The following is a 16,790-nucleotide window of genomic DNA, read 5'->3' on the forward strand; positions in this document are numbered from 1 at the left end:
AGTCCTTCCTTCTGCATATGCATGGCTATGATGCTTTGCACAGTTTTTCCAAAACATAGATTTACATAAATACATACTCTTGGATTTGCACTTCATTAACACTTGAATGTGAATCACAGATTAAGTGATTATGTTGGGGATGTGGGAACAGCAGTCAGACTGTAATCTCTTAGACTGTAATGTCTTTTACTCTTTCCTAATCGGTACTTTCACACACAACGAACTTTCTCAACTGTATTTTTGTGTTCAATTAAATGTTGTTGTTTTTTTTAAATTGAAAAAAAATATGATGCTTTAGGATGTAACGTATTGTTGAAAAGTTGTTAAAAGTTAATGGCAGACCAGATGGAGGAGTAAGAACTGCTGTGAATAAACATGCTTTTAAACATGTAGTACTTTGTTTTACGTAAGCTGAAAAGACAGCTGTTTATAAAGCAGCTTCAGATATGATCTGGAATGCGATATTTCCTTGTAGATTATTTTTAACACCTTTTCTATAAAGGTACAACTCTGTGGCTCAGTTTAGAAGAAGGGGCTTGATTACAATTTGAGGGTCAATGGGCACCAAAATCAGTTATGTACCGCCTTTAAAAACTGCATGGATTTATATAACATATAGCTGGTATATTCAGTTTCACCTTATTGTATCCACAAGATGTAGCTGGCATAAGTGCAAATGTGTTGAAAATATGAGTGTGAGGATGAAAACTCCAACCAAACGGTGAGAGGACAGTAACTCCACAGAGCTCCTTTGTTTTCTACTCTTACCCATAACATTCTTTTTTTTTCCCTCACTCTTTATCGCTCATTTTGTCTCACAGAGGCAGGTCGGTGCTGTTGTGGCGGGTCTTTCGGGACGTGCCATCATCACGAGGCAGGGCTTTCTGCAGATTGGACATGGCTGCGGTTTTCTGCAGGTCGATCACAGCATAACACTCACCACGGCGGGAGGGAGGCATTACCGGGGCAGCAGCCATGCCGCGCTTCATTGGAGGCGGTCTCTGTGGCACTTGAGCTCCACCCCCGCCGTGTCCTGGGCAACTCGAGGCTCCAGCCTCCAAGTCCACCTGGATGTAGTTGAGCTGGCGAGAGGGCGGAGGGGGCAGGTGGCGGCCATGCTGCTCGCAGGCTGCACTGCCAACCGTGCCGCGCCCCGCCCGATGCCGGCGGAAATCAAAACTGAAAACTCGGCCACCCCTCTCGGAGGGCTGAGGATGAGGAGGGCACGCATGATGCAGATGGGTGGGAGGCGGAATCTGTTGGGGAAAACAAGACATGGTTATGGACTTCAGGACTTTGTGTGTGTGTGTGTGTGTGTGTGTGTGTGTGTGTGTGTTATCCATACATACAAGGTGGAATAAAACACAAAATTTACCTGTGCCTCAATTGCTACAGGCAATAAGAAACACATCTTTTAACAACACGCTGAGAAATTTTGTGTGTCTATTTCCACAAGGGGCCAAACACAAAAAGGGGTTTCAAAACCTCGGAAGAAATTAAAAATGTAATAGACTTATACCGTGTCACTGAGATCGATTTTTTATTTTACTACGATTTTTTTAAAAATGCTTTGGAACATTTGGTGTTTAAATTTAAATGTGGGATGCTGTTTTTATAATAATGTTATTATAGTACAATATTATAATGATATTTCGGCATATTAATCACATCCTTTAAAATAAACATCCCTTTGTATAACAAAATACACTTCCTGTCTTTGATGCATGTTGGTTATATTGCTATAACTGCAATGGAGGCGGTACGTTTTGGCTATTTTACAATAAATACTACAGTTGTATTGCTATATTCAATAGAGATTAGCTGGATCAAAAGGACTTCCATTGCTAAGTACTGAACAGAACAGCTGAATGATGGCTGTTAGATTATGTTATTATATTATCCTACAGTTGTTCTGAAGCAGGATGATTAATAGCCAGGATATTGTCTGACTAGTGTAACCTCACAGCTGTTCATAGCTATTAGTGACGGCATTTCCCCACTGTCTGAGACAAATCAGTGTCTAACAGTGAATCTCACAGCCGTGTCTGCTTCTCACCAAAATGTTTTGTACTGTACCCAGTATAACCCCTTGCCGTTGGATCAGTCAGCAGAGATGGTGAGGCTGTCTATGATTTCTCTCACTCCATCAACTGGTGTAGTATTACAAATAAACCCTATATTCCATGTTTCTGATCTTTACAGCAAAGTAACACAGTAGTAGTAAATTTATCACTAGATGTTGCAGGTCCTTTGTAAGCGTTCCCGTACCTGTTCTGTGTTGACGTAGTTCTGCAGAGCATCGCGATGAATCCCACCGCTGCCACCACTTTCCTGATGATATCCATTCGGTGTTCCTGGCCCCTCTGAATATTCATACTCATCAAAGTCCTCCTCTTCTTCCTCCTCGTACTCATCATCTTCCTCATCTTCATCCTGCTCCTCTTCTTCATCATGCTGAAGAGCACGGTACTCCCACACCGGTGGCAGTGACGGAAGGTTCTCGTAGTTGAGCAGCGCAGAGCGGCGATGACCCCCGCTGTAGCCCTGCGGAGGCAATGGGGACGCATGTGTGTGCGAGAGTGCCAGGGAGTGTGGGTGTGTATGTGGGTGTGTTTCTCCAGCTGTGCTGCTGCTGCTGCTTGAGCCCACAGACTGCGACTGGGAGGCACTGCTGGGGCTTAGCCTCTGCCTGCGTGGCCCTCTAAGACCGTTAATGTTCTCATATGTTAGCTGGCTTCCCGGACAAGGCTCCATGCTGGAGTGCCGGTGCAGATGATGGTGGTAATGGTGGTAGGCATGTGTGTTGCACATGTGAAGGGGAGGAGCCTCTTCTCCCTCGGTTTCGGAGCTGCCGTCAGGCGCTCGGAGAGGGTGAGAGGAGTGCCGGTCTCGGTCTCGCTCTCGCTCCCGCTCTCGCTCCATCAGGTGTCGCTGTGCAGGCGTTGGCCCCAGCATGAACTTCACCTCCTGAGTCCCTGGCTGGAGGAAGAGCTGAGGGTCCTTGTGAGAGTCGTCCATGCCACAGCAGTGCATGCCGGGTTGGCCAGGTTTAGTGGACGCCTCGGTGAAGGCGGGGGGCCGAACCTCGGGAAGGGATCGGACACAGTGGCGGCTCGAAAGCTCACTCTCCATACTAACCGTATTCACATACGTGTGTGTCTGTGGAGAAAAAGGAGCTTAGAACAAGCACGTCCAGGCATGTTTATTAACAGTATGAGCGTTTACCATGTTCTGCAATTGATGACATCACAATTTGTTAGGTGCACGATGCCACAGATTGTTACTTGCACTGCTGCAAAATATCATTTGACGTAATTGTCTTTAAAATACAGTCTTGACGCTACAATAAAACATTTCCCATTCAGTCTTAGGCTGCGCAAGATACAGTTTACTGAGTGAGCAACTCATCCTGCTTCTACTAGCTCCTCCTCTTGCCATCCTGTGGCCAATGGGCTCCTGCTCCTACTTCACTAAACCTGTCTCCTTCGTCATTCGCAAATCATTTTCAGCATCAAATCTGAATATTCTGTGTTATAATGAGGTACATTTGCCTCATTTATCACAGAGGACAGAGGCACCCTACTGCTTTGTTCAAATGAAGCTAGGGGAAAACAGAAAATTCTAAAATGTGATTATATATTAGTCAGTCCCGCCAGGATTTCATGATTTCAGATTGCAGAAATGAACGCAAAATCCAGTAAACTTCGCATTATTCAGAGGAGCTTGCAATTTCTCAAAATTACGACAGATTTTCCGCAGATTTGGGCCAAGACACGTCATGTGACGTCACCACAACGTGCATTCAGCCAAATCCCTGTTTGATTCTCATGCATTGAACATGAGTACAGCTAAAAGGTCTCATTTACCAACAAACATCACTACAAAAGACCGTGCAACGCAATCTTTTGCAATTGCGATTCCGCATATTCAAGTTTTTTTCCGCAAAAAAAAAACAACACAAAAAACTCCGCAAATCGCATGATAAATTTAGCAAAAATCCACTGCAAAATCAAGCATTTTTGGCCACAAAAATCACAAAACAGCTCAGCAAAATCCTGTACGGACTGATTATGAGCTTACTTTAATATAAGTGATGCGGTATTCATTCCCCATACGGCGTTGAGGCTGTGTGTGTGTACGTGTGTCCGTTCTGTGTAGAGTGTGTGTTGGCCTCACCTGGTCATCCATCCCCATGAGGCTGTGTCTGTGGTCATCGGTAAGGGAGGGCTGTGACGATTCTGCACTTATAGGGTATCCAGGGTATCCGTTAGGAAACGTCTGCACTGGGAACCCGGGAGCTACACACAGATGTTCAGTGAGGTTATAATAAACAGTGCACGGTGGTATTGCCATGGAATGCCTAAACATTAGCTATAGATTTGGAGTAAATGTCAACAGAATGTGTGAACAGTAGCGACCAAAATGAAGTTGAACAGATCCACAAATATTCACATTAGATGCGTTTGATGTTTCACATGCCTTAATATGTTCGTGATAAAACTACATCTGTCTTGCATAATCCTAAATATTTCATGATCTTATTTAAATAAGAAACTCTAATGCTGATTGCTGTTTGTGTGTGTTTGTATGGCTGTGTGTCTCACTGTTGGGTGTTTGAGGGGTTCGGGGCATCTCCATCTCAGGCGTGTGGCCAGGCCGGGTCATGATCATGGGCTCCTCCACCACGTTAATACTGTTGCACTGCATCAGCTCCTGCAGCAGGTTAAAGATCTCTTCTGCCCTAGAGCACTTAAATGCAAAGATCCCTGCAGGATAACGGAGGAAGGCACGTTCATCTTTCATTGCACACTCACAATCTCACAGAGGATGAGTAGGGAATGCTGAGATGTATAAGTAAATGCAGGTCTATGTATTTTAAACAAACATCTACAAGAGAATTAACGTGATATCATGTTAATATAAGAAGCGTTAGAAGTAGTCTACACCTGAGAATATGAAATGGATCAGTCCTACACAATGAACAGTCATACACAAAGCTGATTCTCTGGCTGCTGTTCTGATTTTTATGTGTTACTCAAGTTACTTATCCATCAGCTCAATATCTATTCGACTGTAAATGAGAGAAAGCAAGCGCTCAGTCCTCTGTGGATCAGCGAACTCACCCTGTCCTGTCTGACAGCGTCTCCCGCTCTCGAAGGAGAACAAGTTGGAATCGTATCCGTAACGGCGCAGGCAGAGGTACGGCCACCGGATGGCGTCACGCTTTCGGGTGTGCAGAATGAGCTCGGTTTGGGTGAGCTCCATAGTCCCCGATCCCAGCTCGTTCCCTTCATCATCCACATTTGTCACCTGCGGGTTATGCACAGATCAAAAACACAATCACTAAACTGTCCAGCAGTGTAGAGCTCGATGTTGCCTTCAGCAGACAATAAACTAAGGCTACCTGTTGTCTTTTGTATGGTCAGTGCGTCTGTTCTATGGAATAATATGGGCTGAATGTTAACATGAATAATCTGAGATTCTCGGAGCAGCAATGGCGGATTCCTCCTCGAGATTGCGGACCATTTCAAAATTGACATGGGAGAGAAATGTATCCCACAGATGCAACATTTCAACGCATCTGGCAGATTTGAAGTTCATTTTTGTAGTTTTCTGTCCTCTGCTCACGTGTTTCTGAGTGAGCATATACACAGAACTAAGCACATTTCAGCGTGTAGAGAGGCTTGAAAGACCACTCTACGAAACTGAAAAGAGATATAGGAACATTTATTTAAATAATTAATTTAATTGACTTATTTAACATACATTAGTTAGTGAATGCAATTCAGTTCACAAGGCTATCTTTTAAACTATATGCACTAAAGTGTACTTTGCCTCGAAGACGAACAGCTCCATCTAGTGGACGATAAAGATATTGTTAAACATAATATAAAAGATAGTATTATTCCTATTAATGTCATTGTTGTTGGAGATATGAGGTTGCCATGGCACATAGTAACATACTGTAGTGTCCTCTTTGTGTGTGGCACAAATAAGTCCATAGGTTCAGATTCTATTGATTTACGAACCTAAGAAATGCGTGCAACAGCTATCAATTCACCAATATGTAAATAGTTCGGCCAATTTTTATTTGATTCCTTATTGATTATCACCCTTTAGAAAGACATGTATCCCACACATATCTACCACAGTTCAAGTCAATCGGACCTACGGTTCATGAAGAGAAGATTTTTTGTAGTTTTGGACAAATTTTCAATGTACTGGAAAATCTATCATAGACTTTACGGGTCCCGATGGTTTTTTGTTCCCCAGGAGAAATAAGGCATGTCTACCAAGTCCGGATATTTTGGACTTATGGGGTGGAGGGAAAATCACGTAGAATTTGGACATGCCCTGTAGTGCCACCTATTAGCTCATGTGGGCCATTTGTGGTGTGGGAGTTACTTGTGGCCTGTAGTATTAAGGTGCCAAATTTCACAACTTTTTACCATTCCGATCTTGAGTTATTGGGCACTTTAGGGAGATAAGGAGAATAATAAGAAGAAGAAACTAACAATAACAATAGGTTCCCTCCTGACGGAGGAATCCTAATTACCTGAGTAAGAGCGATAAAGTATCCAATGAGAAGACTACACGATTAGCAAGTTACTAGTCACTTCGGATGTGATTAAAATGAAGGGAAAATCCTGAATCTCAGACTACATGGTGAACTGTAAGTCACATATCTCCTTGAAAGTCTGTCTGTTCTGTTTCTATTAAATAAAAGCTGGGTTCGAGAAGAAGCAGTATATTCCAGTCCTGTGATGGGTACAATAACACACAACCTGTCATTTTCAACACAAAATCAGTTTCCCAAATGGTTGACTGTCTTAACATGTTAACAACACAAACTTGTCAGCATCTGCATTTAAACACGACAACAGAGAACAAAGGAACAGACTATGGAACAGAAAGTGTGTAGACAGAGAGAGAGTGAGTGTGAGTGTGAGTGTGATTGTGTGTGTGTGTGTGTGTGCGTGTGTGTCCTGCCTCCCTCGACATGCTCGCTTCTTCCCCCTCTCCAGGACTGAGCGGCTAAAAAAGTGAGCGGATGTTGCGTCCGCATTCAGACCACTGCAGCGTATCACAAGACTTGAGACCTCATTATACGTTATATAAACCAGTTATTAAAACTCCATTTATTCATTAACATTTAACAGTAACAGAGAAATGCCACCAAATGTAGCGAAGTAAAAGTACATTTCTGTGATTAAAAATGAACCCGAGTAAGCGTATAAGCATGGCCAATTAATCCTACTCTGAAAAGCGCATTTTTTTGCAAAAAGTAAAGGTAACGAAGTAAATCTAGCGCTTTACTACCCACCTCTGGAAAAAATAAAACTTGCATCTTTCTGTGCTGCTGCAAACATCCTACTGTGTGAAGGCCATCATTCAATTCTTTAACTTTCAGCTGTTTCTGGTTGTTAGTGTGGGTAACATACTTATTTTTATGTGATATTGGTGATTTCTGGTGATGTAGAAATTTTATTCTACCTACCATAGCTTTTTACAGTTTCTTTACCATAGCAGAGTAGAAATCACAGCCGCTTATCCCCGCCAGTAAAAAAACAAACAAAGCCCGTGTACGCTCTCACTCAGCTCTCTTGAACCTGCCCTCGGTGTCCATCAACTGTCCTCCTTTCGAACATTTTTGTAGAAGTCGTAGTGCTGACTACAGAGCTGGTGCTGCATTTCAGGATTCAGAGTCAATCGATATATTACACAAATACTGCTAAGAAAATACTGACAAGGAGAGTATTATGGGTGGGCTACAGGAAATGCAGTAGTATGTGTGGGCCTGTGGGCATGGACAGTTCTGACACCCGTGTTATAGTCCAGTCCTAACTCTTTTTGATTACTGGCATTTGGCAGTTAATGGCAATGTTAGAAAAGTGCTAAATCTGACATTTTTATATTCTTGGCTCATTTGACACATTTATCCAAAACAACTTACAACTGAGACCGGATAAAGTTGAACAGCTGGGTTAAGAGCTTGGAGGTGCTGTTATTTTACCCCACGACATTCTGATCGGTGTTCTTCACCACTGAGCCAACGCGTCCCCCAAAAGTGTGGGAAACTGAAAGTCGACGAAAGGGAACACCTGAGAATTGTCTGCTCTTGCCAGTAAAAGCCCAGGACTCCACGCTGAAAGATTTCTCCAGGGCCTTTTGACACTAATCTTTTTATTTGGACGTGCAATGAAACATCGTGTGCTAGTAAGTACTGTATGTACCTTGAATTTGGTGGGGTGGTTGTCTTGAATGGCGTCTCTGTATAGACAGCTCCAACAGCTCCCCATAGCTTCAGCAGGTTAGCTGAAACCTTTTACGTGGTGAGGTTAGAGTTAAATACTCATCAGTTTTCAGTACAAGCATAAAACCAATACTTTTTTTTTGCACTTCAGTTAGAACAGCTTACCAAAGTGTATAGCGAAAAAGAAACTGTACCTGGTGCAGGCCATCAGTGGGAGTGATGCTAACGTCAATCCCAGAATTCTCTGCTGGGGGTCATGGTGGAACAGGGGTGTGCTGGTACGAGCAGCAGGTCCCAGCGCGCAAAGTTTTCATATCTCCTGACAAACCAAGAAAAGAGATTCTGCTGAGAATTTTGTCCTTTTTTTTTTTTCCAGAAAGTGTGCTGTGATTAAGATACAAAAATGGAAGTCAATCTGCGCTGCATTTCCAGGCTCCCACAGGATGTGAGGTATAATTACTTTACATGACATTTCTGTCTCACAAATGTGCACAGGCTCTGCCTCTTGATAGTGGAGAATAAATATATTCTATTGCTTAACTCTAACAGTTCAAATATCACCTGTCAGGACCTCTAGGCCACCATCTACGGAAGACTGCTAGTTCCTCAAAGGTTTCTGTACCTGACGCTATTATACTCATTTTGTTTTACAAATGTAAAACATGTTCAAAAACTTTCTTTTTTTCCTTATTTCACTAAAAACTGAATTAACACGTTACAGTAAAGACACTTAATGCATAATCATTTATCAAATGTTGCACTAATTGTAAATTAGAGGCCTTTATACGGGGAGTTGCACTTAGAACTGCATATATACTATACGTATACATATACTGAACATATACACACATTCTAACACATGGTTGGTTAGTTCTGTATCAAGATGTCTGGATCTCAAAATAGTGGCAAAATCTTTTTATATATAAAAATGTGGTGCTTTAAACAGCACAACAGGCACCATTTCTAATGCAGCATAAATAGAAAAGGACATCAAAACAAGTCTCTATTGTCCACACACACACACACACACACACACACACACACAGACACACACATTTAAGATCCATTCATAGATTTCTGGGTTCTATTTCCAGTTACAAGAATGTCTGAATGAAACTGGGTACTGACGTCTAGCTGCAAGCTAAGGTTACTTGAACAATTTAGGTCAAGGGTTTCAAACACTAAGTATAACAATGCAAAGAAAGAAAGAAAGAAAGACAGACAGACAGACAGACAGAGAAATATAGATAGATAGATAGATAGATAGATAGATAATTAAATAAGTTTGAGGGCCAAAAACGATATGGTTTCTTCTGACAATTCTGTGATTTAAAGATATTGAGCCATAAACTTCTGACACCTCATAAGGACTAATCAGGACTGTAAATCGAATACTTTTATACTTTTAGTGCAAAACTCCTTACATTTATGAAAGTTATATGTTACCAAAATTAACTAATTAACTAACTTTAAAAAAAAAAAAAAAACCCAACTTATAATACCAAGGTTTTGGTATAGTTGTAGCCTTTTACATACAAAAAGTTTTGGTTTGGTGGGGGAAAAAAACACATTTAATATGTCATTGAATGATATTCAAAACAGAGAAAAACAGCACCTTCGGCTTACTTTACAAGAACAAAAATGACAAACATACTGACAAGTTCTAATGCCACAATCTGGAATCATACTAAAAAAAAACGAGTAATGGAAATCATTCTGACAAATGAGTCTGAAAGGTGTTAAAATTGGTATAATAAGAAAATGAACATATGGAGAATGAAGCTTTAATATCTCCAGCTTTTTTTTTTTTTTTTTAAAGCAAGAGTAGGATTTGATATGGAGATGACAGGAACCTTTCCTTTCCTCGTTGCTGGGGTGGGGATCCTCAAGGGTACATCTTTTGTAACTTTAATATGTTGGAAACGTGGATAAAGAGCACCTTTAAAATGATTTAAGGTACACACATGGACTGTAATTAGTTTTTTATAGCGTTAAGATTTACAGATACAGCTTTCTAGGGTAAAAGATACATACTACAGGTTCAAAGTGTGTACCCTTGATGGTACTTCCCAACTGACGAGGAAAGGTGCAGTCTAGTACCCTTTTTCTGAGAGTGTAGGCCTATAGTTACCAAATGATGGTATAATATCCATCCATCCATCCATCCATCCATCCATCCATTTTCTATACCGCTTATCATACAGGGTCACGGGGATCTTGGAGCCTATCCCAGGGAGCATCGGGCACGAGGCAGGGTACACGCTGGACAGGGTGCCAGTCCATCGCAGGGTGCAATCACATACACATTCACACACACATTCTTACGCTACGGACACTTTGGACACGCCAATCAGCCTACCATGCGTGTCTTTGGACTGGGGGAGGAAACCGGAGCACCCGGAGGAAACCACTGCAGCACGGGGAGAACATGCAAACTCCGCACACACAGGGCAGCGGCGGGAATCAAATCCCCAACCCTGGAGGTGTGAGGCGTACGTGCTAACAACTAAGCCACTGTACGCCCAAGGTATAACATGAGAGGAGTAAAAAAAAAGTTCTAGTATAGCAGTGTAACTTTCTTTGAACCTTCTAACCTAAGTGTCAGGAGTAGGACTGGATGTTAACACGGAATCAAGGAGCAGATTAGACCAATCACGAGACACCGCATGAATAAAAAGCCACCTCTTTCACAATATCCCTGTTATTATAATATACAACTATAAGCGAACAAGCTGAGCCCAGTTTGGTCTAACTTATCTACTTCCTGATCCCAGCAGCCTCTACCCTACTACTCTAAACCAATAAACATGGCCCCAGTCAGGAAGTACAATCACAAAGCAGGCCTACTACTAACTACAGACTGACACAGTCCCTGTGCCTGATCATGCAAACAATACGGTTCGTACTGTAGTAGCAGGTGGCCGTTTCTTTACATGTGCGCCAAATCTGCGACTGCAATCACGCCTTCCAGTTTCATTCATGTGGCACTGAGTCACAGTGCACAGTTGTTTGGGATGAAACTGCATCCTACTGCATCCTCAGTTAAATAGTCCAGTCCCGATGATCTCGTGGCAATGCATGCACAGCCTACATTTGTCAATATTAACATCAGACTGCACAAACCACGGGCTGAGATATTCACATCTTTGAACAGCTAAAATGTTATGCATGCGACATGCATGCTGCTCCTGCTCCTGTAGATGTGGAGTCTCTGACTGACACCTGCAGCGGGTTCATCCCGCGCTGGAAGAAGAGCAAACGAAGGAAAAATCACAGCTCAAGGTTACGCGCTGAACGAGCGATTAATAATCAGCGCCGTGGTGCTGGTGCCGTGGCCAGAGAAAGGCTAAATGAGAAAAGCCAAACATGCACCATCAGTAGGTGTTCGGGGAGGGGGGTTAAGGGGGGGGGGAGGGATAAGGGGGGGGGGGATTAGGGGGGGATTAGGATGCAGAAGAAATCCGTCTTCAAAATGGCATTCTATTGTTTAAAAAACCTGCGTCAATAATATAGGAGATAAATACAGAAACGCGATTCAGGCAGCAGCCATGTATGAACTCGAGTCGTCCAGAGATAGAGAGACCTGGATCGCTGGAAAACGCTGTATAGTAACACAGTCCTACCGTAAGCCTACTACAGCTGGATGCTAGTGACAGCCGCGGCGGAAATACTGCGGGCTACACACACACACACACACACACACACACACAAGCTATGATAAACAGAGTCCCGCGAGCGTCAGCATCAGCATCAGCACCAGTCCGCGGTGAAGCTGGACGCTGCTGCTGTAGAAACGGTGGAACTGCGCTCAGGCGCTACTCACATGTTGGAGCGCGGAACCTGAGCGATGGAGCTGCGGTGCGGAGTCCGCGGTGCTGCACACAGGAGGCGGGCTGCTGGCTGTCCTTCGCTTCCGTCACTTACAGTAATGCTTTCAGGGAGGTTTTATTGAAGAAGAAAAAAACCCTGGGTTGATATAAAAGATTAGAAAGCCAGTTGTTTCCCCCCCTTCAACGCCCCCTTGCTGCGGCACGGGCCTCTCTTTGACATTTGCCGAGCGCCGGGGTGAGAGTTCAGCCAGCCAACGAGGGCTGATGGAGCGGCAAGAAGGTAGAGACGCTGGAGGACCAGCTGAGGCGGAGCGCGCGCTCACCGGCACATGATGACGCGCTGCCAACCGCTCACCATCCGCGCCGCCACCTATAGCCTACTTCTCCACTAACTACACTCTGAACACAAAACATCCCACTTCTCCCTCACGCCGCAGGCTCGCAAACATCTAGATTTTTTATTATGTTCATATTAATCAAGTGTTTGATTTCTTTTTCAATTTCACATAGGTGTAAAGGGGCAAAAAGGGTGCCATTGCCCACCAGTAGTTTACGCACATATCAAGCTGGCTAGAATACAGAGCATACAATTAGTGCCATTTAGCTATTTCGCAGACAGTTACTAATGAGAATGAAACATCTCTTATTAAGTGTACATCATTGTTTTATCAGTTACTGTGGCCTATACACACCGTATTCCCATTGTTTCGCATATCAATGCTCACTGCTCAAACTGACTAGATTATTTGAAATAACTAAGTAAGTAAGTAAGTAAATTTTTATTTATTAAGCACATTTAACACAGAGAAGCTGGCCAAAGTGCTGAACAGAGTAAAGAAAAGTAAAATAGAACACAGAATAAAACCAAATAAAGACAGACAATAGACCATATTTTTAAAAATGAGATTAAAACGCCTGGAGAAGAGATATGTTTTCAGCCTCTTTTTAAAATTGGGAATTGAACGTGCAAGGCGGATGTCCAACGGCAATTGATTCCATAAACTGGTGGGATAAAACTCCCCTGAAGAAGAGCAGAGAGAATCAGACTGAGTCTAGAAGCTTAATCCAAAAAGGTGCTTAGTATGCCTAAGAAACAATGACAAATAGGCCTATGTTCCCAAAGAATCTGACACAAGGGCAATTCAAGTAACAGACTGAAATCAAATATAATAAGAGAGAGAATAAACTATAAGCAAACTTTCAACTTCACCGCCAATCTTAAATAGATCTATGCTTTTGGGGATCAGTAAAAATACATGAAACCACTACTCATACATAGATACTCTTCCAGCAGATGTATGAGTTATGAGTCAGGTATGAGTATAAGTAAGACATGGTGGTCATGTGAGTTCACCTATTTGGTTGTGTTTTTCTGAAAAATATCAATTGATATTTCACCACTTTTTGCAGTAAATTATATTCTCCAGTCAAAATGATCTGAACATGTGCAATATAGGTTCAATATGGAGAGGGATATAGCAGACGCCCCAAATAGTAAGTTTGTCAAGTTTTTCAAGTTTCATGATTTAAAAAAAAAAAAAAGTATTTTTCTCCTTTAAATTTAAATAGGTAATATTGACTTGGTTGGGCAGAACACAAGGGTTAATGAAGCGATTTCTGCTACAACCCCTGGCAACAATTATGGAATCACCACACTTGGAGGATGCTCACCTGACTTTTCTACTTATAGCAAATAAATAAATTACAGCTATGACTCAAAACAATTTTTCAAATAGCTGAACATTCATGAAATATACCTCAAACAAGTTCAATTAAATTGTTTTAATTAATGGAATTTGTCCCAGATCAAGTAGAGGAAAAAATTATGGAATCACTCAATGTTGAGGAAAAAATTATGGAATCACCTTGTAATTTGTAAAACAAATTTCTAAAACAAATACCAGCACAAGTCTAAAAATGCAAATTAGTCTGCAGTTAAAAGAGAATGCTTACAGAATTTAACCTTGCACTTTTTGAAAGGAAACATGGTCCCAACACGAGAATTGTCAATTGAAACAATGGAAAGGATTATACAACTCCTTCAAGAAGGAAATCCAACATGGAGTGTTACAAAAGATGTTGGTTGTTCCAAGTCAGCTGCGCCTAAAATTTGGTGCAAGTATAAACAAAATAGGTAGGTTATTAATGGAAACATACGGGTAGAATAAGGAAAATGGCAAACATTAGGATAGAAAACTCAAAGCAGTATGCCTGTAAGAAATCGGCTGAAAGAAATAGGAATTTCAAAGCCAAACGAAAACCAGCACTAACACCTAAACAGAAGAAAACAAGGTTACAGTGGGCTAAAGAGAAGCAATCATGGAGTGTGGATGATTGGATGAAAGTGATATTCAGTGATGACTCACGAATCTGCACTGGCCAAGGAGATGATGCTGGAACTTTTGTCTGGTGCCATTCTAATGAAATATATAAAGATGACTGCCAGAAGAAAACAATCAAATTTCCCCACTCTTAATGATATGGGGTTGCATGTCAGGTAAAGGACCAGGGGAAACCTCAACAGTCAATGCACAGGTGTACACTGAAATTTGGGACACTTTTCTCATTCCATCGATAGAAAATAGGTTTGATGGTAATGAAGTCGTTTTTCAGGATGATAATGCATCTTGCCACAGAGCAAAGAGTGTTAAAGCTTTTCTTCAGGAAAGGCAGATCCGCTCAATGACATGGCCAGCAAACAGTCCGGATCTCAATCCCATTGAAAACTTATGGTGGAAATTTTAAAAAATTGGTCCATGACAAGGCTCCATCCTGCACAACTGATGTCAACCGCTATTCGAGAAAGTTGGAACCAGCTTGATGGAGAACATTGTTTTTTTATTAAAGTCCAGGCCTCAGAGAATTTAGACTGTCATAAAAGCCCGAGGAGGACCAACAAAGTACTAATTGTGATTTTTATAATGTTGATTATTCTATTTTTTTTTCCTTAACATTGAGTGATTCCATAATTTTTGTCCTCCATTTGATCTGGAAAAAAAATGTCATTAATTAAAACAATTTAATTTAATTTGTTTGAGGCATGTTTCACGAAGCCCGAATGTTCAGCTATTAAACAAAAATTTTTTTGTGTATTATATCTGTGATTTGTTTATTTGCTACAAAAGTAAAAAAAAAGAAAAAAAAAAAGGTAATTTTAAAAAATAAATAAATAAATAAAAAGCCAGGTGAGCATCCTCTAAGTGTGGTGATTCCATAATTTTTCGCCAGGGGTTGCAGTAGACATTGTCTCCCTACTACCAATGTATCTTTCTAACATACATTCATTTGCTGCTGTTTCAGTCATTAATGTCATCGAGTCCTTTGGTTATGGAGCATATGAACTCTTCCAGTAGGAGAAAGGTACTCTAACAGCTGTAGTAATGCCTACCATAATAAGAGAAAATGCATTATATGAGACCTATGGTAGCTTAGTTCTGTCACCTGGCAGACTAAGTGATGGCGGAATGTCACACTCTGCCCACTGGCCAAAAGTTTCTAAGATACCCTTCCAGAATGTATTTATAGAAGGGCATTTCCAAAATACATGGCATAATCTAGCCTTTTTTAAATTAGTGCCACAATAATGTACAGTGGATAAGAAAAGTCTACATGCCCTTGTTAAAAAATGGTATATCCGATGCCTTGGAAGTTTTAGTAAACCTCCCCTGATTGATATTTTTCACCAATGAGAGCCAGTACCTGATATGTAAGCTCTTTGTAGCTCATGGCTTTTACAGTTGGATGTTACCTTGAAGATGTACTTTATTTGGGGTTAATCCGTCACTTTAATTGATGTCAGGTGTATACTAATTAGTATTGACATGACTTTGAACGTGATTGGTTGTTTCTGAACACTGCCCCATTTCCAATTATAAAAGGGTGTGCACATGTATGCAATACAGTGTGTAATTAGTAATGGGTCTGGTTTCTTTCAAGGTTTTTTCATTGTGTCATCTCAGGGGGTTTTTCCTTACTACACTCATCTCTGGTTTGCTCATTAGGGATCCAAATCTGAAATTCTGTAAACCTGCTTTGTGACAGAGTCTATTGTTATGCTCTATATGATATCTGGATTATGCAATTTGATCACAAAAACCAAGTGCTTGTAATCAGAGTGGAATACATTTGAAAATATGTATGATAACTTATTTCACTATTACAGTTTAAGTGACTATAATTGTTAGGCCTTTGAACAGTGTCTTGACTGCGTACAATTATAACATTATAACAATCACAATGCTTGGGAACATCCAGGTGGCCATTTTTCTTTCTTTTTGGGTGGAACATTATGCTGAACAATATGATGGTGAAATAGCAAAAAAAAAAAAAAAAAAAAAAGGAGAATAGTTTCAACATGCACATTAAAACAAACAAATAAGCAATTTTAAGTGAAAATATTAAAGAACGGCAACAAATACTTAATGAATTACAATGTCACAGTACCTTTGCCTGATATTTTTCTACTGTTATTTATTTAACTGGTATTTAAAAGTGTTATTTTTCTGTAATCGTTACTTAATATTACATTACCTGATGTAATCTGGATGATTTATTAGACTTTCATTAATCTGATTTCATGAATTTTTATTGATTGCCTCAATAAATCACTCACTGTATGTTGAAAAAAGATTTACTTATAGGAAATCAATTCAATGCAACCCATTTTAAAGACAAATACAGTATATGGAACTACCACCATAAATCAT

The 16,790-nt window shown here is 41.0% G+C and overlaps 1 protein-coding gene across 1 annotated transcript; it reads right to left on the reverse strand.

Annotated features, from left to right (window-relative positions):
* Positions 1–794: 794 nt before the first annotated feature.
* frs3 (fibroblast growth factor receptor substrate 3) lies at positions 795–8,300 on the reverse strand. The gene is made up of 6 exons (XM_053637068.1): positions 8,235–8,300; positions 5,124–5,310; positions 4,605–4,766; positions 4,177–4,298; positions 2,269–3,159; positions 795–1,256 (listed from the first exon to the last, which is right to left on the reverse strand). Exons 1-6 carry the CDS (start codon positions 8,298–8,300, stop codon positions 816–818), a joined length of 1,869 nt encoding a protein of 622 aa, XP_053493043.1. The 3' UTR covers positions 795–815.
* Positions 8,301–16,790: the final 8,490 nt, after the last annotated feature.

This window comes from Ictalurus furcatus, chromosome 11 (assembly GCF_023375685.1).
Source record: "Ictalurus furcatus strain D&B chromosome 11, Billie_1.0, whole genome shotgun sequence".
NCBI lineage: Eukaryota > Metazoa > Chordata > Actinopteri > Siluriformes > Ictaluridae > Ictalurus > Ictalurus furcatus.